General features: G+C 38.9%; 1 protein-coding gene across 1 annotated transcript in view; it reads right to left on the reverse strand.

The window, feature by feature from the left end:
- The window catches only part of LOC122816604 (acyl-coenzyme A synthetase ACSM3, mitochondrial-like), a 291,757-nt gene that overhangs the window by 20,310 nt on the left and 245,396 nt on the right, over positions 1–26,051 (reverse strand). The window contains exon 13 of the mRNA XM_044089505.1: positions 11,270–11,389. Within this exon, the coding sequence (XP_043945440.1) occupies positions 11,270–11,389 (120 nt within the window). The remainder of the gene's footprint in view (positions 1–11,269; positions 11,390–26,051) is intronic.

A 26,051-nucleotide genomic window follows, 5' to 3' on the forward strand; every position in this document is an offset into this window, starting at 1 on the left:
GGAAGATGTGAACTTCACAAAAAAATAAATAAATAAAACTTTTTCTATCAGCTAAAGAACGTAAACATATTATAGAGCTAATCCATCTTATAGACATGCAAGACTATGCAGACCCAAATTCATTATTCTTTACAAATTTTTCCCACAGACATAGAATGCAAGCAAGAATTGACTGAATATATGTAACTATAGATTTAAAAACTAGTATAGATAAGGTTAAAACTACACTTGTCTGTTTTCTGACCATAACGCAATAATCTGTCAAATTGTATTAAAACAAAGCTTTAAAAACCCAATAAGGCATATACCAGCATACATAACTAATCTAAAATAATTTAAGTTATTCCTACAAAAAGAGATTGAAATTTATCTATTTACTAATAATAATCAGGATACCTCTAAGATATACATTTGGGATGTTTTCAAAGCATATATTTATGGTAGGAGTACATCTTGGTATGCTTTTAAGAAAAAGCTATGGGATAGTGAATTCCTAGAACTTCAAGAGAAAATAGTGAAATTAAAACTACACAATCAAAATAAAAATCCTGATCTATTAAAACAGATAAATGAATTGAAAAGTACTTAGAGATTCTAAATCATAAAACAAAGATAAATCTAGAGAGAATACAAATTGTATATCATTCGGTTAATCCTAAATATATACATAAATTAGCAATGGAACTAAAATATATAATAAGTCTAACCATATAAAAGAAATGTATTCACCATCTAAAAAAAGAAAAGTCTCAGACTTAGAAGATATATTAAAATAATTTAAGGACATTTTTACAAAAATAAATGAGGAAAATAGTTTAATGGACTCAAATGAAAAAATAAAAACTTTCTTAAAGAAATATACTAAGAAAATTAAATATAGAAAATATTAATATTATAGATAAACCTATTTCAATTTCTGAGTTAAAATCATATATTAAAAAGCTAAAAATAAATAAAGCCCCCAGAAATGATGGTACTATCTCTGAAATGTAAAAGTGAATGCCCAAAGAATCTCTAGATATTGTACTTGATGTATTCAATATGGTTAAGGACTTAGTGGCAGTACCCCCCCCCTCGTGGGGTTATTCTCTATTAACTCCAATACTTAAGACAGATAAAGACCCTATAAAATGCTCATCTTATAGACCAATTTCACTACTGAATGTTGATTATAAATTATTTATGGCCATACATGCAGATAGACTAAAACATTTCATATCCTCTTTAATAGATAATGATCAAACAGGATTTATTTTGAATAGAAATGTTTATGCTAATATAAGGAGAATAATGTCATTAATTGATCTGGCCAATAAAACAAAAGAAAACTTAATAGTAAGTCTAGACATAAACTGTGCCTTTGATTGTGTACACTGGAAGTATATTTCATTATTATTAGAAAAAAGCAGCTTTTCTTATAAATTTATACAACTCATCAATTTTATATATACTAATTCACAAACATATATCAAAATTGGACCATTTACTTCAGAATCAATAAAAATAACAAAAGACATTAAACAAGGATGCCCTCTCTCCCCATTATTATTCACTTTAGTTATTCAACCATTCACTAACCTTATAAGATCAGAAATTGATATTAAAGTAGTGTCAAAAAATAAGGAGCTAACACTCAAGATATTTTGCCAATGATATTCTTTTGACCTTAAATGACTGCAATAAATCTCTAAAAAAACTTTTTTCTCTAATAGAAGACTTTCAAAGAAAATCTGGTCTAGCCTTCAATGAAAATAACATGGAAATTCTCTCTTTAAATTATGGGAACCAAGATATACAAGAAGAATTTAAAAATATATAGCTGAGGAGCGACAGTTAAAGTATTTAGGAATAGTTATAGCAGAAAATATTAGGAGAATAATAGATATCAATTATGAATCTACATTAGCTAATATTGAAACCCTTATAAGTAATTGGAACAAATATTTTTTCTTTACTATGGATGAAAGACTTTCTATTATAAAAATGATTATACTTCCAAAAATGTTATATATACTACAATCTCTCTCTCTCTAACTCCACCCAAAATCTTTATAAAGAAATTTAATTCTATAATCTTAAAATTCTTATGGTTTCCTAATAAACCAAGAATAGCACTAAATAACCATATAAGAGATCAGACTAATGGAGGCATTAGTTTACCAGACTTCGAATTATATTCTATGGCTTCTGTCATAAAAACAATAATTTTATGGGAAATCCCTATTACACTACTAAATGGAAATCCATTTTTTGGACAGTTTTTAACCCAAACTACATTTTCAATATGTCATAATAAAGTTATCTCCCCCCATAATTCTATTTATTGGTTACTAAAAGAAGAACTTTAATCTTACAACAATAAAAACAATTAGAACCTTCATTTTTAAGAATCTTTCTTATAAAGCATTGTAGTTTCTTGTTTTTCCAATCGCCTACACACAAAACATTATCACTTCTTCCAATGCGATGGTGATGAAAACCTTTAAGGAAAAAAACTTAGCATATTGGTCTCAATTGATGCACAAATAAAACACTTTATCACCCCTATATGCACTAGATAAGTTTAATATAAGGGAATAATTTTGATTACATGCTCAAGACTGCATACAATATGTTGAAAGTAGAGCTCATGCAACCTACAGTTAAGAAATCCATCCCAAAATTAACTGAATTTTTATCAATCTTTATACAACATAAAATACAGATGAATAATATATTATCTAAAACATATAATGTAATAAGAATAGAAGAAAAATACAATACAGATTCATACTGGAACTATTCTTCTCCTTCTTCTTCTTTCGGCTGTTCCTGGTTAGAGGTCACCACAGGGGATCACCTGTCCGCTCATGATTGGCAGTGGCGTTTTGCAGTGTCATGTTGCCAGCCCGGTGCCCAACCTTCCACAGAAGGCACATACATGCACACAGTCACACCTAGGGCCAATTTAGAGTGTCCAATCCACCTACAGCATGTCTTTGGGATGTGGGTGGAAACTGGAGCACCTGGAGGAAACCCACGCGACCACAAGGAGGACATGCAAACTCCGCACAGAAGGCATCCCAGCTGAGGATCGAACTGGAGAACGTTTTGCTGTGAGTCGGCAACACTAACTGCTGCACAACCACGGCCGCCCTTCATACTGGAACTATTACAATAAAATAAACAAAGAATTCCCAAATGAAGAAGATAAACAATTAATGTTAAAATCATCAAAATTTACTACATCTTCATTTAATTGGAAATTGTTCACATGGAAATATATGCATAGATCATTTTAAACACTGCATAAAATAGAAATCATATCTCATTCTAAAACCATTTGTTGGAGATCTAAATCAGATGAGAAAGCTGACTGGGAACATATATTTTTTGAATATGTTAAAATTAAATCATTCTGGGAAGAAATTAATAATTTTTTACAGACTTTATTCACTTCTTTTCTTCTTCTTTCGGCTTTTCCCGGTTAGGGGTTGCCACAGCGGATAATCTGTCTGCTCATGATTGGCAGTGGAGTTTTACGGTGTCAAGTTGCCAGCCTGGCACCCAACCTTCCGCAGAAGGCACACACATGCACACACTCACACCTAGGGCCAATTTAGAGTGTCCAATCCACCTACTGCATGTCTTTGGGATTTGTGAGGAAACTGGAGCACTCGGAGGAAACCCAAGTGACCACAGGGAGGACATGCAGACTCCACACAGAAGGCACCCCAGCCGAGAATCGAACTGGAGAACCTCTTGCTGTGAGGTGGCAACGCTAACCGCTGCACCACCGTGGCCGCCCCTACAGACTTTATTCACTGATAAATTTATGTTGACCAAATCCTTGATTTTATTTAATGCTCCAATACCTGTCCGTGTTGCAAAGGTGAAATATACAATTTTATGGAGCATATTGTCAATTGCAAGGAAGGTAATAACAAGGAAAAGTGAAATGTTCCCTCTTTTAATGAATTCAAAAACATCACTTCAGAAGTCACACATTTGAAGATCATCACAATAAAGACAAGAACCACAAGAACCACTTCCTCATATAACTCATGTAAAGGACTAATGGAAGTTTTAAATAAACAATGAATGATCTATGGTATCATTTGGAATAAATATGTGTAATTAATTGAAACATATATAGACATCCTTTGTAAATAATTGTTTGTTAGTTTAATATATGTTTTTTATTCTATTTTTTTCAATAGGAAATAATCAATTATATTCTGTTTTGTTTGATATTAATATAATTTTCATTGTTAGCGAGAATTCATTATTGTTTATGCTTGATTTGAAAAAGAATGGCACAAGAAAAAAGAACAGTAGGGTAGAAGTGTAATTTGATAATGTGATAACCAGATGCCATAATGCATGTCTGGACTGTACAGGGACATTTTAATGAAAAATATGAGGAATTATATTTCATTTGACATTTGGTTACCAGGAAAGTCTAACTGGGTAGGGGACCCATTTTTAGCAGAGGCCCAGAGAGAAAAGCTTCATGTACTACAGTACAGTACAAAAGTAAAATACAATTGAATGCAATAATACAACAGGTAATAGAATAGTATAGCAATAACCCACGCCTGGGTGTGGGTAATGCTGGATTTACCCACGGTTGGCGTGGTTTGGTCATGAGGGCGAAGCCAGAGTGGCCAAACAAAGCCAACCGTGGGTAAATCCAGCATTACCCACACCCAGAAGTGGGTTATTGCTATTATACAATGTCATTATTTAAGAAAAAAAATTACTTTTCTTAAATAATGGTATTGTATAATGCCTCCTGGCTGCCCTTCCGCAGCTGTCCGATATTCTGCGGCAGTTCTGATGTACTGTACATGCGTATGCCTATGCAGTACATCAGAGTTGTGGACAAAAGCAACGGAGAAAGTAAGATCTCCGTTGCTTTTTACAAACTGTTTTGTTATGTTAAATGGGTTTAACATAACGAGACAGCTTTAAAAAAGCAATGGAGAATTCTGTTGCTTTTTTTAAAGCTGTCTCGCTATGTTAAACTCGTTTAACATAGCGAGACAGTGTGAAGCAATAGAGATCTTGCATTCTCCGTTGCTGTAAAAAAAGAGTTATAGTAATGGAAAAAGTCGGGGCGACCGGACCTTTTTCCATTATTATAACTCTGATTTACAACGTGCACGCTGACGAATCAGCATGCACGTTTTTGAATATTAATGGGGGGTCTTTGTATAATATGCAATAAACAATGTAAGGATGATTCATAGAAAAAATTTCAGGAGAGAAATGCAACTAGCCATAAATGAGAATCTAGCGGTACATAAGCATTTGTGTATAATGCAGTTCCAGTGAAAGTATTTTTGCCTTTGCTAGGATTGTGCGTTATCAAATTTTATTTTTATTTTCATTTTCATATATACATATATACATATTTACAAGTAGAAAGATGAGGAGTTGTTTCGATAAGAGCAGTAATTAGTAGATTACAGGTATATTTTTGTAATAAGATGATAGAGAAGGAGCAGATAAGAAAAGTTGAATGTTGGGCTTATAGCATGGTTGTTTGCAATTAATTTGTTTTTTACAGGGACAGTTGCTTGACTGAAGTAGTTGTTGTTTTAGCTTGAATTTAAATTTTCTATGATCCTGTGTTGACCTAATGTCTAATGGTGCTGTATTCCATAACTTGGTAGTTGAACAGGAATAAAGAGATTGTCCTGTTTTATTTGGCTTACACAGAGTTAATAATTGTTTACCTTCAGAATGCAGGGCTCGAGTGGGAGTATAGATCTGAAGTACACAGTTTATGAAAGGGCATTTTTCTGGATTATAGATTATTTTATGTGTCAGGGTTAAGGTTAGTTGCTGGTTGTGGTAGATTCAACCAGTTAAGGGAAGTAAGGACAGTACAGTGATGTTTTTGGAATGGCAGACCTGTTGAAAATTTGGCAATTTTATTATAACAAGATTCTAGTTTATTTGTTAATGTGGTTTGGAGGTTGGTTAGTATGGGAGTACCACATTTTAACAAGGATAGGAGGTATGTGGAAGCTAGTGTTCTTTTAGTGGTTAGGTTCATGAAATTTTTGTGCCTGTATAGCATTCCCAGTTTTTGATATGTTTTTATGGTATTTTGGATATGAAGGTCAAAAGTTAGTTTATTGTCTATAGTACCCCCTAGTAGTTTAGTGAGGGGAACAAGTTCTATTTCTGTTTTAAAATCAGTGGAGTGTGGTTTAGATGTGAAGAAAAGTAATTTGGTTTTGTCTGGGTTTAGGAAATGATTTGCATTGTTAAGCCAGGTTTCTATGGAAGTAAAAGCAGTTTGTGTTATTATTTTTAGTTGAGTAATATTCTTTGCAGTAGATATGATGGTTGAATTGTCTGCATGTTGGATAATGCTACTTTGGTAGGAGGTCATATGGAGGTTGTCTATAAAGATGTTAAATAGAAGGGGCCTGAGGATAGAGCTCTGAGGGACTCGAATGTCCTCCCTGTGTTTGTGGGGGTTTCCTCCAACACTCCAAAGACATGCAGTAGGTGGATTGGACACTCTAAATTGGCCATAGGTGTGAGTGTATTGTGGAAGAACTACTGCAGCAGGGCTAGCCACCTGGCAGTGTAAACCTTGGCTCCAGATGACTGCCACTGTTGAAATGACATCCTGGCCTCATGTGGAAAAATGGGGATAAGGGGTTAAGTATAGACTTGAATAGCTGGGGAAGTGGATTGGGTACTGTCCACAGAAAGCCAGCCAATTAAATTGGCATGGCAGCCCATAGAAGTCTTTTTTTTAAGCACTGAGGGGGTGGGGCACTAGACTGTGGTTCTGGCACAGGGAGCTGGTTGAGCCAGCTACACTTCTGCCCTAGGGTACATTGCTAGTAACAGGTCTTTTGGATGACGTAGAGTAAATCTACCCTAACATTTTGGGTTCTATTTGTGACCCAATTTGAAATCCAATGAGTTACACAAGGATTGACATTTACTTGAAGGGTTTAGCTGTGAGGTGGTGCTGCGGTAGCGTTGTCGCCTCACAGTAAGACATCCTGTTCAATTCTCAGCTACAGCGCCATCTGTGTGGAAACTGCATGAATGGGCGTACCTTCATTGAAGGTTGTGCGTCAGGGCCGGCAACTCAGCATGTAAAAATCTACTGCCAATCATTAGCGGACCGGAGTTCCGCTGTAGCGGCCCCTAACCGGGAAAAGCCGAAAGACACAACAATAACCCGAGTATGGAATGCTGTTGAATTTCTTTCTGAGGTCGAGATATGAAGTATGCAGTATGTTTTGCCCTCATTTATGCTTCAGTAACTTTTTAAAAGAAGTTGACTAGGTAATAGGCAGTACCTCCCCTTGACATAGCTAAACTGGGTTGGGTCAAGAGTCTGTAAGTTATTATATCCTTATTTATTAATTCTATAATGATCCTTTCTACAAGGTTACAGAAGAGACTGGTCAGGCATATGGGTCTATAATTACCCAGGTTTGTTGAAGTTCCAGCTTTGTGTAAGGGAATGACTGTTTTTGCCCTCCATTCATCCAGCACAAATCCTGTTTTGAAGCTGATATTGATTAGCTTCTCTATGGTATCAGACAAGTCATTTTTCAGGCTGATGAGCAGGTAGTCTTGTATGTTATCTAGCCCCCATAGACATAGAGTTCTTGGCCTTAGATAGCGTCATAAGAACTTGTTCTTGAAAGATATGAGGGGGGCTGTAGATGCAGGTATGTGATCTGAGAATACCGAAGGGGTGGGAGGTGTAGTTTGAGCTAAGTGTGCCTGTTGGTTGACTGGCTATGTCCCCTGAGTCCAAGTATACAATCTCATTTACTATTACAGCTGCACAGTGCTGGCATTGTTTCTGAGATTTTTAAAATAACTAAAGAAAGCTTTGTGTTTATTCTTTGCTTTGGTGGCTATTTTTACCTCAAATCTGGCTTTGATCGATTTTATCAGGGTCCAGAGTTCCTTGTTTAGTTTTGTGAGTGCATCCTGATATCTTGAGAGTTAGATTTAGCTTTGCATGCAATCAGTTTTTTTGTTTACTTACAGAGTCTGTTTATATGTTTCCATTTGGTTTACACCATAAGAGGTTATTTTTGAATTTAGCATTGTATTTATTACTGAGAGGGACAGATACATTGATGCTGCTATTTATATGTGCATAAAATTTGGCAGTGAGGAATTCCACATAAGCAGTAAGGTCACTAATGTAAAGGGCTTTTGAATTTAGCTAGGTCATCATTCAGTTTTAGTAGATTAGCCTTACCTTTGCATGATCTCTGTATACAGAGGTATTGGAAGATGGTTCAGGCTTTAGTCTTGTGTTGAATGTGATTGACTTGTCTGGATTGACCAGGGAGGAAAGTTACAATTGGTGGGGAGCAAAGCTTCCCCATATTGGCAAAGACCAAGTCCAAGATGTTATTGCCCCTAGTTGGGGTGTAAACTAACTGGTCTGGGGAGTTTGCATTGATAAGGTCCAGAAATCTCTTAGAATGCATGTTTATGAATGTATAAGTCTTCCAATTTATAGAGGGGTAGTTGGAGTCTCCTAGGAGAATGGAGTTTGTTTTAATACACTGGTACTCCACACTGGTTAGGTAGGAGGTATGGGCCGAAGAGGACATGGGCAGGGGTGTACTATAGTTAGCAATGATATGATAAAGGGTTTAGCTAATAGTAAGTTGAATATGAAGGAATTCCAGTTCCTAGCTTCTTTCAGCCCCCTGATATAAAAACGCCTAAGCGCGTTTTTTTTTTTTTTGTCCTAACTCAGATCCTTGATCCTTGTGGTGGCCAGCAAGCTAAGTAGAGAGCTAAAAAGCTTAAAAAATTTAAGTTTATTTTGATTTTTGTTTATTTTCTGTTATCTTCCTACTTATTTATCTTCGCCTGCTTATTGATACTTTGTTATTGTTTATTGTTATTTGTTATTCTCTGTTTTCTCAGTTATTGCTTTTTTGTTTTGTTTAAGTCATTATCTTGTTTTAACAAGTATGGAGATTAAATGTTTATTTAAGAATTTGGAGACACCACCGCCTTTAGTGTCTTCATTTAATGTGGTGACCATGAACATATGATAGGCATTGAAATCCTGCACAGATGAAGTGTTTTCAATGGTCTGTGATGATGTATATATAGCAATATTTTCTGTGGTAAGAAGTTATAGCATTGAATACCTTAATGTTATACAGACTGTTTAGTTATGTTGCATGCTTTAGAGGACTGACCTTACCTAAAAAAGGCAATACTGTGGTGGGCAAGGATTTAGCTAATACATAAAAGCCTCGGAGGAAGGTGCAGGCCTATCTACCTTCTCTTTTCATGCTGATATTATTGTACCCCTTTGAATGACATCATAAACTAAGCCAGCTGTTGAAAGTCAATAATCTTTTTTTCAGTATCGCAGCATCATTCTTGGTGATGGGAGAATTTTGCTCAAGGCTAGGTACCTATCTCAGGGACGTATTCTGAGTGCTTCATGATGTTCCTCTTCAAACAGGTCAAAGCTATACATTTGAAGTAATTTACACTCACATGTACTATGACTGTGTCATATGACTACTTGCAGTGCAATGTGAAGAATTCTGGCACCTGATAGGCAACTGACCATAACCCTCTATTTGCACAGCCTTGTGAGTGGTGCATTAGTATGTCTCACTATGGAGTCAGCTATGACTAAAATATTGGATTGTGTGAAAGTTTGGATTATGGGCTTTTAAAGTGAGTCAGTGTGACTCTTAAATCTGTTTCATGGTGGGTGATGCCTGTGATGTGTTTGTGAGGTTGCTAAGTGTCCTTGTTTCCTAGATTACATTTAAGATGACTTTGTGGTTTAGGCAGGTTACTTTTAAGAGCCATTTTATGCCATCACAATATGAAATGACAGGGGGGGAGCAGAGTTCATCATCTTAAGGAATATCAGGGTCCTTCTCAGAAGTATTTACAGTCACTGTGTCATGGTTTTATCATGTAATACTTGTGAAATGTAAGTTAGTGGATACACTTTTGTTCAAAATTACTTTTTCAAGTGAGAAATTATTTCTCTCTGATACAGTGAACAATCAACTGTCACAGAAAGGGGGATGCAGAAATGTTTTTAGCTGTGATGTGGCTCTATTGTTCCTGAAACTTTCAGTAGATTTAACACAATAAATAGATAATACCCATTTGTTAACAAGGTAGGATCAATGGACACAGTTCTTTTTCTGGTGTAACCCAAGAGCAATATCTGGTAAAGCGACTTGCTTGAGGTAACACAGCAAACAAATGAGGGTTGAGGGAATCAAACCCTGTACCAGAGAAACTTCACAAACGTAATCCTCTATGCCAACTGCCAGACTCTAACTATGGCAAAACAATCCCTTTGTTGGGAAAGTTTTCCGGTGCTGGTTGATTGCTGCTTCTAAACTTTCTTTGGCAAATCATTTGCCCCAGTTCTTATGCCTGCTGCATGTTCAGTAGTGCAATGATTCCTTAGTAGGTTAATTGCTCTTATCAGTCCACTTCTACCTTTTTACACTCAGGATGACAGTGGGAGCTACTTTGTTACATATACATGTATAGACAGATCAAATTCCATGTAGCCTAGACAAGGTAAATGTATCTTTGACTGCCACAGCAAGTCTGTTTTTATGTTTTGGAACATGTAACAATGATAGGCATCAGCTGATCTAAAGAAATATCCAACTGCGTAGTCTATAGCACTTTTGTCATAAGTACAACGAATCTTTGGAAGGGCAGTCCAGGGGTTACTATGCAACAGCAGCAAACATGCACATCTGTTGCATTATTTAGAAATATATGTATGCAAAACATTTGCATGGTCATTATATGCCATTTAACACACACACACACACACACACACACACACACACACACACACACACACACACACACACACACACACACACACACACACACACTGCAAGCTGGATGTGACTTTCAGAAATGAAGCAGCATTTGGCAATAGGTTCTGCAGGAGCTTTAGTATTAATAAACTGTTATAAAAGTTTCTTAGAAATTCTTCTGACAGTACATTGATATTCACTGCAGAAGACATCCTCAGCATAAGACAATGTATTTCCATGACATACTTACTGTAACTGTAGATTTCTGAGAGATGCAAAAGGGATTTCTACAGCAGTTGTCATACCCTACCTTACTCGGTCCTTGCTAACAATAAAATTATGAATAATTTATTCTAAAAAAGTGACAGAAAACACATATAAATACAGGTACATGTTAGTTAGTATATGCTTGTGATTCTGCTTAATTTGATAAAAAAAACTCTTACCTTCCTTGGGTATTTATATGGTGCTGTGACAGCTTTTACATGTTCTTGTAGTTCTTTAACTAATCTGTCTGGATCATGTGACTTGTAGGCACTGGTCAGGACAACAAAAGCCTTCACAACCTAAGAAAATAAAAAAGTATATTAAATGCTGTAGCCGGCGCATAGAAAAAAAAAAGACTATAATCTCTTAGAAAATGAATATGATGCATCAGTACAAGACATGCTATGACCTTCACTGATAGATTGTTGATTTAATCTTAGCCAAATCTGGATTCCAGGCAAATGTAATGTCTGTTTATTTATTGACATTTGGTTACCAGGAAAGTCCGACTGGGTAGGTGCCCATTTTCAGTGGAGGCCTGGAGAGGAAAGCTCTGACGTATTACAAAAACGTTTTAATAACAACAATTTTACGATCTTCAAAAATAAAAACATCTACAGTTTAAATAATTATACCAAATTAGATATAATGTGAAAACATTGTTTTTATTTTTCCGAGTAGAATATCAGTCTCCATGGACCTTTTTCAGGCTCAACCTGGGTGTGGAGTCTGGTTAAGTGACTTAGTCAGAGTCACACAGTTAGGCAATAGAGGCACCACTTGACCACAGGAAATAGCTCATTAACAGCTCCTTAATGCTCTAAGCCAAATACAAGACAATATTAAAGAATAGATGCAACTTATATGACAATGATTTAACATTTAGAGAAAGTTTAGCCAGATTACAGATAAATTAAAGGCAAGTTAGTATAATATAAACAGGAACTGCAATATGAAGTAAGAGAAAAAACAGGGTTATGGTATATTTAAAAAAGAGTTAGGGAAGAGAAATGATTGAACTAAGGAAGTGAGTGAAAAAGGGAGGGAAATGGGGTGTAAGTTAAGAACAAATATGGAATATACCTGTTCATGAATAGTAATGTTGATATTCTGTTATGTGCTTTGAATTTTGATTAGATATTGTAAATTATGAGCCATTTTGGTCACAGTCATGCTTGAAAATGGTCTTTAGACCAATGCACCTACCCTCTTAAAGAATGCAAAAATAACTAATAAATCTGTAGCATCTTCATTTCAGTTTGGTTATCCTAGATTCAAAACTCCATGTGTTTTCCACATTCTGCATTTTGCTCCTGTTTACCCCGGGTAATGGTTGTTATTCTTTGGTGCCTCTGTGACTTGGATGTGCCCTCCTCTTTCAGATTTAGCCAATTTCTTTGAAGCTGCAGCATTTGAGGGTGCATGTCCCCCCTCCCTTCCTCTCGTGGCGCATGCTGTGACATTACATACCACATCTGGACAGTTGTCGTAACTCTGTACTTGATTGACAGTTCTCTCTCAACCATTTTCTTCTAATTAAAATAAACATTGAAGAAAACCTGCACGGTGCAAGAAAGAGAATCATTTCAAATTCCCAGACATGTACCTGTGAGTCCTGGAGCAGCAGAACTGATTATGTGGAAAGGAACTTATAGTGTCTCAGTGTATTCACCTTAGTCCATGGTACAGCAACCTTAAAGTTAGTAGAGATAAGAAGTGGGGATATGGGGGAGGTGCAAGGGTTCATGGAGGCGAGATTACTTAAATGGAGTAAAACAAGTTTTGACATTTTCTTTTTTCACTTTGGTTAGTTGTTTGTTTTTTATACTTCCAAGATGCACAGTTGTGGGTCTTGAAATTACAACAGGGAGCTTATAAGAATATATACTTTTCTGACTTATATAGAACTCCAGGAACAGCTGCTAGAAGGATAGATTGTCAAAACACAGTGGGCCAGTAATGGGTATTTAGGACCCTCTGAGGAAGGTTTTCTTACAGAGACCTACCTCAGCAGATCTGTGATTGGAAAGAATCCCAGGTAGAACAAACCCCCCAGGAGTCAGAAACTAGGTAAATATCAAAAGGCATAGTCTAAGTCCTAGGGCATTCTGTGATAAAATTTCCATTGGCAATCATCAAAGGATGCTGTCAAAGAAATGAAAATGTTCAATTGTTTCAGTAAAGTTCTAATTTGAAATGACTTGCATACCCAAAGGCTTACATTCATTTTTGTAAAAATGCCAAAGTTCTCCACATTGACTTCAATGCTTTCAAAAGATAAAACCTTAGCATCATCTTCATTGATACCTACATGGTGTCCTCTAAGACCAACTATATGTCGGTCCTAGTGCCTCACTGATTCCTTATTAATCTAGCTCTTACAGTCCATCATTTATGTTTGGTTAAACCCTTCTTTGACTGCAAATTCTTTGCCTGAGGCTATTTTAAAATTGTTCTGCTAACTGCATTAAGACACAGAACACCAAGTCAGTACCTTTACTGCACTGACACTGTTCTACTGACAGAACACTAAGATGCAGCGTTTTAAAGGTGTCTAATGAATGTTCAAGACGGGAAAAAGAAAACCAAAAAGTACACCTTCTCTGACATAGCTGATGATGTTTTTATGAGGCAAATTCATTCAGTTTATGGTACTGTTTGTCTAGTCATGATTAACCAGGCTTTTTCAGGGAAAACTGTTTAATAAAAAAAAAAGTTGGTATCTCTGAGTGAGGTGGGTGCAAGCCTCCTGCACCCCATGAAAGGGCATGCCCTCCTTGTTTAACATGATATCCTCAGGGGTTGCAGAACCTCAGAGGAAGCAATGAAATTTTTGTTGAAGGAGTCTGTCATTTTATTGGGAGTGAATGGGCTGTACATATTCCATTCATTCTCCATCCAGTTAGAATTCTTATAACAATAATAACTCCTTCTGGTCCACAGTGTCTCTACCAGAAAATATTTATTTCTGTGGTCACCTTGAATTATATGGTGGATTTTTTTCCCCATTTGTCCAATGAGGTGTCTCTCTCTTCACTTGAAAAGAGATGCAGAATAAGATGAAGTCCCTGATCCAAAGTGAAGAGTGCTTTCACTGTCATCCTTTTAGAGATATTTGTAAAATAATAAATCACCTGATGTACATCCCACAACCCCATATATATATATATATATATATATATATATATATATATATATATATAGGACTTTTGATCAAAAGCTCAAAAAATCCGATCCATAATTTAACACACACTTTAACAAAAGCTTTGAAAAGCACTTTCGTTAAAGTATGTTGAAAAAAAAAAACATTAAATCTACTGCTCCCCCCATGTGGGAGGCTGCATCCCCCACACCTCCCCACTTTAATATTCTCACTCCGAGGTCGCACTACAGTGGGGAAAAGAGAATTTTCCCTTATCCGCACCGTAGTACGACCGGCACAACAAGCATACTTACCCAAAAGTGCTGCTTCAGTGAACACCACTTTCAGTTAAGTATGCTTGACAATTAATGTTTCTGTGGAAAGTGCAGTCGGGGATCTGTACGGATCCCATATACATATATATATATATATATATATATATATATATATATATATATATATATATATATATATATAATATTTATATAATCAAAGTGGGAAAGCTGTGACCCTAACAACTTTGCCCTTTAATAAGGATTGAATGTTATTATATAAATCTATACATCTAGTACATTAGTTGTTAGGACACTTAATTATTCAATGCACAGGAAATCTTATAAGAGCTCTATTTCAGTCCAAATTCATGAAAATTTAGTGTATTCCTAGTACAAATATTAGGCAAAATTGTCACTACAATGAATATGACATGGTCATATTCCAAAATGTGCTTATGATGCTGTTCATGCTTCCTCACGGTCTTCTGTGTCAGGGGGTATCCTGAGGGATCTTGACTGGCTCAGAACTGAATTTTATAATGAAGACATTACAGACAAATTACTGAATGCTACTGTGAGAAGGGTCTTGAAAAGGCAAAATTCAGTCTTTTAAAGATAGGTATGTAACCTTCACTTCTTAATACAAGAGTATTGTATAGGGAAGGTGCTTCTTCATATTGTTTTGTCATGAAAAGCAGTTCATAGGGGAATAGTCCAATAATAATTCTAAGGTTCACAGGAAAAAGATAAAATAAAGTAACTTTAGAATGACTCCCATGCCCCCCCACCCCCACCTCCACCTCTTCCATTTTCCTAGTACTCCCAGAACGAAAATTTCAGAGTTATATACCTCCTTGGCAACAGACTGCTACATATATTTGGAATCTGTATACAGTTTGCAGGACTATATCAAATAGAATTTCTTCAAACACCACAAATGCAGCTTGTTCATAAACAAATCTTCATTAAGTATAAAAATCTTTAGAAGTAGTGAATCAGCTTTTGGCAAACAAAGCAATACATGGGGTACCTTAGAATCAAAAAGATACAGCCTTTTTCCCATTTCATTTTGTACAAAAATATGACACAACCCTCCACCTCAACTTGTTTTCAAATACAGCATCATTTTTATCTCACTGTATAGAAATGCAGATGACTCCTGTGATGCCTGGTCCAGTAATCAACGAGCCTCAGTCCTCACCACTAATGCCAGTGATTGGCTGGGATAACAAGTGCACACACCGTAAAGTACAATTACTCTTAAGAGCACACAGAGATCACAGTCAGTCTGGGGCTTGTTTCTCCCTTTCTCTCCAGATCCCCAATAAGACTCCCCACTGGCACAGCTACAGGGTACAGATCTCAGCCGAGTAGTCAAGCCAAAACCACCAGTGCCCTCTCTGTCCAACCAGTGCTTCGTGTCCCTGCCCAAGTAGCTGACACACACACACTTTGAGATGTGGTTTATATACAAACACACAGACACTCCTGAGAAAGGCTGGCACAGGTTCTCCAGTAATGCCCCCTCCTGCCAAGCTATAAGGTAGTAATCACTGCCACCAACTACTCTTATCAGCTACTAAGAAGGCCCTTATCAAAGGGTATTAAATTATTACTGTGCAATATTATTATACAATTAGTAAGTGTGACGAACAGCAAGGCTTATTTGGAGTGGCTTTGTACAGTATCATCAAATTATCTCTATACAAAACAGCCACAGTTAAAAGGTTCAAAAATATTGAATAATAAATAGTAAAAACACAAGACAAATCTTCTCAATTCAACACAGTGCTAGTCAAGAGTTCAGAAATCACAGGAAATGCTTAAAATAATACTGTAGCATAGTCTGACATAAATACAGAAAACAGCTAGACAAAATCTGACTAAATTCCTATCTAACTCTAAGAGCAATCACAGCTCTAAATAAACTTACATATACAGCAAAGGCAGAGTACTGGTGAGTAATGTTCTACAGACAAAACCCAAAATGCTCTGATTCTCTCTCTCTCTCTGAGAAAGTCTTAAAAATAATCCATCACTGCTGACCCATTTTAGATTATATCATTCTTCTCTGGCTCCCTGGCTAACAGAAACTCAGAGTTTTAACATTTCTTTGATCTTGCACCTGGCCAGGAAACTACAGCAATAAAAGACATTATATATGTAAAATCTAGCAATTAACTCTAGTCTCAAAACAATAGAAGGAATTCCTCAGTCCAGACATTAAGTCTCCGAGCTTCGAGATCAAACAGTCATACAATGCTTGACTTATCAGCTTTCTTCCAGCAGAGTGCACTGTAGATACATTTTTGAAGTTCAACATTTAACACAATTTTCTTACATTTAAGAGGATAAGCCTGTGGAGTATGTTCATATTTACAATGAAATAGAATGATCTGCAAAATTCTATCTAGCTAGGCTTGCAGCCTTCACATATCTTCACATATCTCCCCCTCCCCCAGAGAACTCAACCTAGTTTTTCAAGTGACCCTTGAGAAACACTGCTTGAGAGGGTTAGGTCTATCTGAGTATACCTTACCCCATTCCCTGTCTTGAAAGCCCATCTGTGTTGGTGTTGCTAACCCCACTGCAGTGCTGCACTGACATATCATATGCTTGCAACCCTAAGCTCCATCTTAGCAACTTGGCATTTTGCTGGCTGGCTCGGTGTAACCATGTTAGGGGATTGTGATCTGTAACTCCATACAGATAATGCTGAAGTTTCTGCAGTGCCCACATTATGGTTAGATATTCCTTTTCTACAGCTGCATAGCATTCCTCCCTGAGTTGAAGCCTACTGCTGAGATAAACCACTGGGTGCTCTTCTCCCTCTGAAGAAATCTGGCTAAGTACAGCCCCCACCCCATGGTTCGAAGCATCCACCTGCACAACAAATTCTTTGCTGTAATGTGGACTGGCTAACACAGGGGGTCTTTCCAAAGCTTCTTTAAGCTTTTGGAATGCCTGCTCACATGCTGTGGCCCACACTACCTTATCTGGCCTGTTTTTCCTTGTCAGGTCTGTGAGGGGAGGAGCTATGGTACTATAACAGGAAACAAACTTTCTGTAGTACCCTGCTATCCATAAGAATGCCCTCACCTGCTTTTTGGCAACAGGTGCAGGCCATGCCTGAATGGCTTCCACTTTGGCAGGTTCTGGCCTGATCTTACCACTCCCCACTCTATGTCCCAGGTAGGAGACCTCTGCCATACCCACCTGACATTTGCTCAGCTTAGTGGTCAACCCTGCCCTCTGTAGTCTGCCCAGCACCTCCGTGACACGTTGAAGGTGCTCTTGCCAGGAATGGCTGTAGATGGCAATATCATCTAGGTAAGCAAGGGCAAACCCTCCTACTCCAGCTTGGATATGATCTAACAGCCTCTGGAAAGTTGCTGGGGCATTTTACATCCCAAAGGGCATCTTTGTGAACTCATAAAAGCCAAAAGGAGTCAAAAAGGCTGAATTCTCTCTAGCACTGGGAGCCAAGGGCACCTGCCAGTAACCCTTGGTAAGATCAGTGGTGGTAAGATACTTAGCCTCACCCAGCTGCTCTAGGGCCTCACCTGTCTTAGGCATGAGGTAAGCATCTGACTCTGTATGACAATTGAATTATCTGTAGTCCACACAGAACTGGGTGCTGCCATCCTTCTCTGGCACCAGCACCACTGGAGAGGCCCAGGGAATGTTGGATTCTTGAATTACCCCTAGTTTCAACATCTCTTGTATCTCCTCCCTCAGAGTATGTTTGACTCTCTCAGGCACCCTATAAGGGGCCTGCCTAATAGGCCTTTGGGGTTCTGTATCCACCTGGTGCTGCACAAGGTGGGTGCACCCTGGTTTCCCAGTGAACATGTTCCCAAACTCCTGTAACACTGCTCGGATTTCTTGAACCTGCTGGGACATTGCTACCTGTTCCACTGAGGTGTCAGTCCAAGCCTCACTGAGGAGATCAGTCACCAGATCTCCCTCAGACTCTTCCTGCAATCCACTGCAAATACTCAGTACAAGGGCCTCCTTATCATGGTAAGGTTTCATCATGTTAACATGGTAACATTTGTGATCCTGCCTCCTGCCTAGCCATTCTACCATGTAGTTAACATCACTTACCTTTCCTACCACTTTGTAGGGTCCCTCCCAAGATGCTTGCAGCTTGTTGTGTCTGACAGGAATGAGAACCATTACCTGCTGCCCTACAGCATACTCTCTAGCTCAGCATTCCTGTCATACCATACCTTTTTCTGTTGTTGTACTTCTGCCCAGTTCTCCTGGGCCAAGCCCCTGAGTTCTCTGTGCCTTGTCCTGAGGTTTAGGACATACGCCACAACAGACTCCTTGTGAGATTCACACTCACTGTCCCACTAATCTCAAATTAAATTTAGAGGCCCCCTCACCCTATGCCCATACAGCAACTCAAAGGGGGAACCTCTCTGTAAGCAAACAACAGATGAGGCAAATATTTGTCCCATTCCCCCTTAAACTTGTCTGCAAATGCCCATAGCATAGACTTAATTGTAGAGTTTAACCTCTCAACAAGACCATTAGTCTGAGGATGGTAGGGGTGGTCTTCATGTGATTCACCCAACAGTACTTCCACAGACAAGCCAGCATGTCTGACATGAAACTGGCACCTTGGTCAGTCAGTATTTCTTTTGGGAAACCTACCCTGCTGAAAATCTCTAACAAAGCATTTGCCACCTTTTCTGCCTCAATGGAGGACAGAGCCACTGCCTCAGGGTATCTTGTAGCATAATCTACTACCATTAGGATATACTTTTTCCCTGTGGAACTTAGGGTACTCAGAGGTCCCACAATATCCATATCTACCCTCTGAAATGGCTCCTCAATCATAGGCAAAGGCATCAAAGGAGCTTTCACCTTGTCTCCTGCCTTGCCTACCTTTTGGCACTGCTCACAGGTCTTGCAGTGCCCTGTTACATCTCTGGAAATTCCAGGCCAATAGAAGTTCTGCATAATACATCTCTTTGTACATTTTATGTCCATATGACCGGCAAAGGGAATATCATGGGCTATGGCTAGAAGTGCCAGATGGTAGCCTCTAGGCACTTACCAACTGCTGTATCCTCTCACATTCTAGCCCTCCCTCAGGGGTCCACTCTCTATACAGTAACTCTTTGTCCCAGTATACAAATCCCCCTTTCCCTTGAGAATCAGGTGCCTCACTAGCCACCTGCTTCAGGCCTTGCAATATCCCCTGACAGTGGTGCCTCATTGTCAGCCTGGGTATTAATACTCACCTCTACCTTTGCAGTCACTCTGTCCAAGGAACCCTCAGTACCCACAAGCAGCTGTGGCTCACCTTCAGTCTCACTGCTACAGAGTAGCTCCCTCCCTGAAGTAACCACCTCACCAGCCCTGGCTGCAAGTATGCAGTCTGACCGGGTCTCCCCCAGGCTACCAGACCCACATGCATGTCTTGAATCCTGACTGCATGTAACTGCATTAATACATGGCACTGCCTCATCAAAATCCTTCCCTATCAGGACATCTGCAGGATGGTAGTTTGGTACTCCTGTTGTCTCGAGACAACCTACTATTGGCATTTTGTCTTTCCCACTTACTGGCTCTCTCACCTTTGTTCCCCACCTTGCCTCCGTGGACATTTATATGCCACATGGCCCCACTGGTTGCATTCAAAACATTTAACCCTAGGTCCTGGATGTGTACCTGGACTAATGGCTTTCCCTGCTACTGGCAGATTCTGTTGGGGCAGTCTGGGCTGCCCACCATAGGTTCCTTTAGACCCATAAACAGTATGGGGATTCCTTTCCTGTGCAGTGATGCCCTGCTTGCTAAGTATATGTCTCCCTTCTTCCCCAGCTCCTCTGAAGTAGCACATTGTCTATCAGCTAACCAGATTCTCATGCCCTCAGGCAAAGTGCTAAGGACTTGTTCCCCCACCAAAAGGTCTGCCAGCCCTTCAAAAGTGGTGACCTGACATCCACTCACCCACCTATGAAAATAAGTGCTCAGTTCAGCAAGATATTCACACACACTTTCCTCTGCCTTGTATATATGCTTACAACACTTTTTCCTATAAGTTTCAGGTGTTAGCTTAAACAATTCTAACAAACAAGTCTTTACAGCATTATAGTTAAAACAGTCAACATCAGATAATTTGGAAAGTACATTTACAGCTTTACCATGGAGTAAGGGCATCAGGAACTGTACCTAGTGCCTTTGGATAACATCATACTGTTTACATACCCTCTCAAACATATGAATGAAACTATCAAAATTATCCCCTTCTGTAAACTGCAGAAGACATTTACTGACCTTTTGTGCTTTTGGGGTCCAGCTACTCCCTTCCCCATTACCTCCATGACTCTAGCAAAGAGTCAGCATCTCCTTTTCGTGCTGCCTCTACTGGTCCTTCCCCTCAGCTTACAGTCATAACCGTTTCTCATTCTCCTCAGCCTGTATTTTTCTCAGTCTCTCTGCTGCTTCTGCTTCCAAACACTTGGCCTCCAACTCAAGTCTCTTTAGCTCCAGATGGATTTTTAAGTCTTCTGCAGAAAGGTTGAGCTTTCCATTTTCTGAGTGTTGTACATCACTATGGCCAGTCTAATTGCCCTCCTGATTGCTGTTTTCTGATGCAGCTGTGACCAAAGCTGCAATCATGTCTGCCTTATTCAGGTTTCCATGCACCAGTCCCTCAGCCTGGCACATCTCAGCTAAATGGCTCCTTGCCAGCTTGCCATACTCCTCTGCTGACATGCTTGCCTGCTCTCCATGACTAACTAAGCTAACAAAAGAAATAAAACAGTTGTGATCTGAACTCTGAATATTCACTGCATGGCTGATTTAGAGTACAAAAACACCTTCAGAGATCACTGTACACAAGCTAAAGGAATTCACTATCCACACCACTACAAGCCAATTGCCAACCAATTAATATGTAGTATGGATATCCCACCACTGCCAACCAATTAATATGTGATGCCCATGCACTGGTCCAGTAATCAAGGAGCCTCAATCCTCACCATTAACACCAGTGATGGGTGTGCACATTGGGAGGGATAACAAGTACACACACAGTAAAGTACAATTACCCTTAAGAGCACACAGAGATCACAGTCAGTCTGGAGCTGGTTTCTCCCTTTCTCTCCAAATTCCCAATAAGATTCCCCAACTGGCACAGCTATAAGGTACAGATCTCAGCCGAGTAGTCAAACCAAAACCTTCAGTGCCCTCTCTGTCCAACCAGTGCTTCATGTCCCCGCCCCAGTAGCTGATACACACACACTTTGAGATTTGGTTTATATAGAAACACACAGACACTCCTGGGGAAGGCTGGCACAGGTTCTCCAGCTATGCCCCCTCCTGCCAGGCTATAAGGTAGTAATCACTGCCACCTACTACTCTTATCAGCTACTAAAAAGGTCCTTACCAAAGGGTGCCCAATTATTACTGTGCAATATTATTATCCAGTTAATAAGTGTGATGAAAGGTTTATTTGGCATGGCTTTGTACAGTATCACCAAATACATGCAAGTACTCTACAGCTTAAATTATCTCTCTGCAAAACAGCCACAGTTGAAAGGTTTAAAAATATTTAATAATAAATAATAAAAACACAAAACAAATCTTCTCAATTCAACACAGTGCTAGTCAAGAGTTCAAAAATCACAGGAAAATGCTAAAAATAATACTGTAGAATAGTCTGACATAAATATAGAAAACAGCTAGACTAAATCTGACTAAATTCCTAAGTATCTCTAAGAGCAATCACAGTTCTAAATAAACGTACATATAGAGCAAAGGCAGGGTACTGGTGAGTGATGTTCTTCAGACAAAATGCAAAATTCTCTGATTCTCTCTCTCTGAGAAAGTCTTAAAAATAATGCATCACTGCTGACTCATTTTAGATTACATCATTCTTCTCTGGTTCCCAGGCTAACAGAAACTCAGAGTTTTAATATTTTTTTGATCTTACACCTGGCCAGGAAACTACAGCAATAAAAGACATTATATATGTAAAATCTAGCAATTAACACTGGTCTCAAAACTATAGAAGGAATTCCTCAGTCCAGACATTATGTCTCCGAGCTTTGAGATCAGTTATACAATGCTTGACTTATCAGCTTTCTTCTAGCAGACTGCATTGTGGTTACATTTTTGAAGTTCAACATATAACACAGTTTTCTTACATTTAAGAGGACAAGCCTATCAATTATGTTTATATTTACAATGACATAGAATTATCTACAAACTTCTATCTAGCTAGGCTGGCAGATACAATAACCTTGGGTGGCCCTTATGGAAGGATGCTCCAGAGAACCATGGAACCAAAGGCCACTGTATTTCTGGAGATTATGTCAAATTTGTAATGAGCAGTAAAAGTATGGGTATTAGACCAAGTGGCAGCTGCACAAACATCATCAATAGAGGCTCTAGACCAAAAGGCAGCCAATGTAGACATTGACCTAGTTGAATGTGCTTTTGGTTATCTTGGTAAGGTTATGCCTCTCAAGGAATAAACATAGGAAATACAATCTGCTATCCATTTAGCCAGTGTAATTTTTGAAACTGGTTTCTCAACTTATTACTAGTAAAGAAAATAAATAATTGATCATTGTTTTCTACATTTCTTGGTCCTGTGAAGGTAAAAATGAAGTTGCTTATGTACATCAAGGAGATGAAGGGTGTGTTCTCCTTTGTTTTCAAATTTGTTGAAGAAAACTGGCAAATTGATCACTTGATTGATGTTGGCTTCAGAGACAACTTTTGGTAAGAAGGAAATGTGTGTAAAGTAACTCTGTCTTTGTGAAATATCAAATAACTGTGGTTTGGAAGATAGTGCTTGGAGTTCAGATACTCATCTTGCAGAAGTTATAGCCACTAGAAAGATAGTTTTCCAGGAAAGAAACTTGAAATCTTCCTTAGCTGATGATGCTAAAGGAGAGGCATTATCTCTGATGTGATTATTAGAGATGGCTGCTAGCCGAACCTTAATAGTGGAAAAACTTGTTCTTCCTTGAAAAATTGAAGCAAGGAAATCTACAACAGCTGGTAGTGGGGAGGTAAAAATATCTAACTCTCTCTGATGAGCCCAAAAGGAAAACCTTTTCCATTTACTTTTGTAAATTTTCCTAGTTAAATGTTTATGAGATGAGACTAGGATTTTTTGAACTGGGGAGGAAGGCTTGGAATGTCTAGCCATCATCAGAATTGGAGAAACCATACAGTCAACCTGAGGCCTGCAATGTCCGGGTGAATCTGTCCTGATGGGTGAAATGAAATAGGAGGTCTGGACTGGGATCCAGCTTTCAAGGAGGACATACTAGGTGAGACCAAAGGAAGGAGAACCACACCTGCCAAAGCCAGAAGGGAGCAATGAGGATTACTGTGCTTTTCAAATGAAGTGCTTTCTGAAGAAACTTGGGGATGAGAGGCAGGGGTGGATAAGCATAAAGGAGACCAGAGGGCCAAACATGGACTACAGCATCTCTTGGTGGCTGTCCCTGAGGAGGGATAAGGGCAAAAAACCTGCTGCATTTGTTATTTAAGGGAGATGCAGATAGGTCACTGCAGAGCTGACCCCATTTGTGGAAGATCTTGTTCTTCACTAATTGGTTGAGAGACCAATTGTCAGGCATGATGATGGTCCTGTTGAGTTCATCCCCTAGAATGCTGGATTTCCCCAGAATGTTCATCACTACAAGAAAGCAGCTGGATGACATCGCCCACTGCCATACTCTTACTGCTTCCCAACAAAGGGGGTACGTTCTAGTTCCTCCCATTTGTTGATGTACCAAACTATTGACATGTTGTCCACCTGTATTGCAATAGTCACTAGAGGGAGAAAACTCTGAATAGGCCTGCAACGCTGAAGCACCTCTCTCATCTCTAAGACACTGATATGCAAATTGGTCTCTTGTGGGGACCACATGCCTTGAACAGTCCATCTTAATTAATGCCCCCCACCCAAACTGGGAGGCATCTGTAGTCAACATGGCGTTCAAGGGAGGAAAGATAAATGGACAACCTTGACTGATCTCCTCTGAGTGAATCCACCAAGAAGAGACTTTCTGCAAGCCTGAGACAATTTTAATGGATATCTCAACGGATAATGATGAAATGACCATTGCACTGCAAGGGTCCACTGAAGAATTCTCATGTGGAGATGAACAGTAGGAATTAAAGTAATTGCAGCAGCCATTGACCCTAGAGATTTGAAGACCATTTTGCTGGAGGAGAAGAAAGAGAAAGAATCTGTCTGACATGGGTCTTCAATGTTTTGAGGCAAAAGAGCTAGAGAATTAACTGTGCCCAAGGGAGCCCCTATAAACTTCCAAGGCTTGAACTGGTTGAAGTTGTGATTTGTGCATACTGATAGGGATTCACAGTGACTGAGATAGTTGGAGTAAATAGTCTCCGGCCTTTAAGAGTATATGCCTGGTCAGTGCGGTAAGCAGTCAGTTGTCTAAATAGGTAAACACTTTGAATCCGAGCAGTTTTAGGTGAGCTACTACTGCTGCCATGCATTTGGTGAACACCCTTGAGGCTGTGGTGAGACCAAAAGGCAAGGCACTGAACTAATAATGATTGGCTCCCAACCAGAAGTATAGATATCTTTGAGAGCGCCTGTTCATTTTCATGTGATAGTATGCATCTTGAAGATCAACTGAGCACATTCAGTCATCCTTCTCTAGGAAAGGTATAATGGACTGAACCATGACCATCCAGAATTTGGAATTCTTTACAAACTGATTTAGACAACTGAGATCCAAGATAGGACTCAGGTCTCCTGCCTTTTTGGCACTAAAAAGAACTTTGAGTAAATTTCAGAATCCTATTTGGTCTGGGGGGACCTCTTGGATGACTCTTTTGTCTAGCAACTTTCTGATCACTTGAGCAGCTAGCTCTCTCTGGTTGGGTGGAACATTGGGGAGAGTTTTCCTTGTTTTTTACTGAAATTTGTAAAAAGGAAATGAAATATCCTCTGGATATGATCCTTTGCACCCAAGAGTCATTTGTGATGGCTATCCAGGCTTTTTAGTACAAGGATAAGTGCCCCCAACTGCTTCTAGAGAAGAACAGTCAGTCAACCTTTCAGGAATGCTGGAAGACTCTGTCTAAGAAGGAGTTTCAAGATCCTTGGTTCTGCAGACCCCCTCTGCTGCATGGGTAGCATCTACCACTGTAATTATTTCTCCCTCTGCCACTGGAGAAAAAAAATGCCTGTGTGGTTCCTGGAAAAGACCTTGGGATTTCTGGAACCACAACTTCTTACCACCACATTAATTCCTACAGAACAGTCTCTGCGGTGTAGAAAAGTTGATTCCAATGGTAGGCGAGGTCTTTCCATCCTGTTCACTGTGGGAGAGAGTCTCTTTAACTGTTGGCCCAAACAAAGATGATCCATCAAAGGGAGCATTGATGAATGATGCCTTGAAGGGGTCTGCAAAACTACACAAGTGCATCCAGGCATATCTCCTTATATCTATGCTTGAATTGGCTGCCCTTGAGGTACCTTCTGCAGCATGCGAGATTAACCTCATGGATGCATTTGTAATTGATTGC

This window comes from Protopterus annectens, chromosome 12.part0 (assembly GCF_019279795.1).
Source record: "Protopterus annectens isolate FY-2018-M chromosome 12.part0, PAN1.0, whole genome shotgun sequence".
NCBI classification, from domain to species: Eukaryota; Metazoa; Chordata; order Ceratodontiformes; family Protopteridae; genus Protopterus; species Protopterus annectens.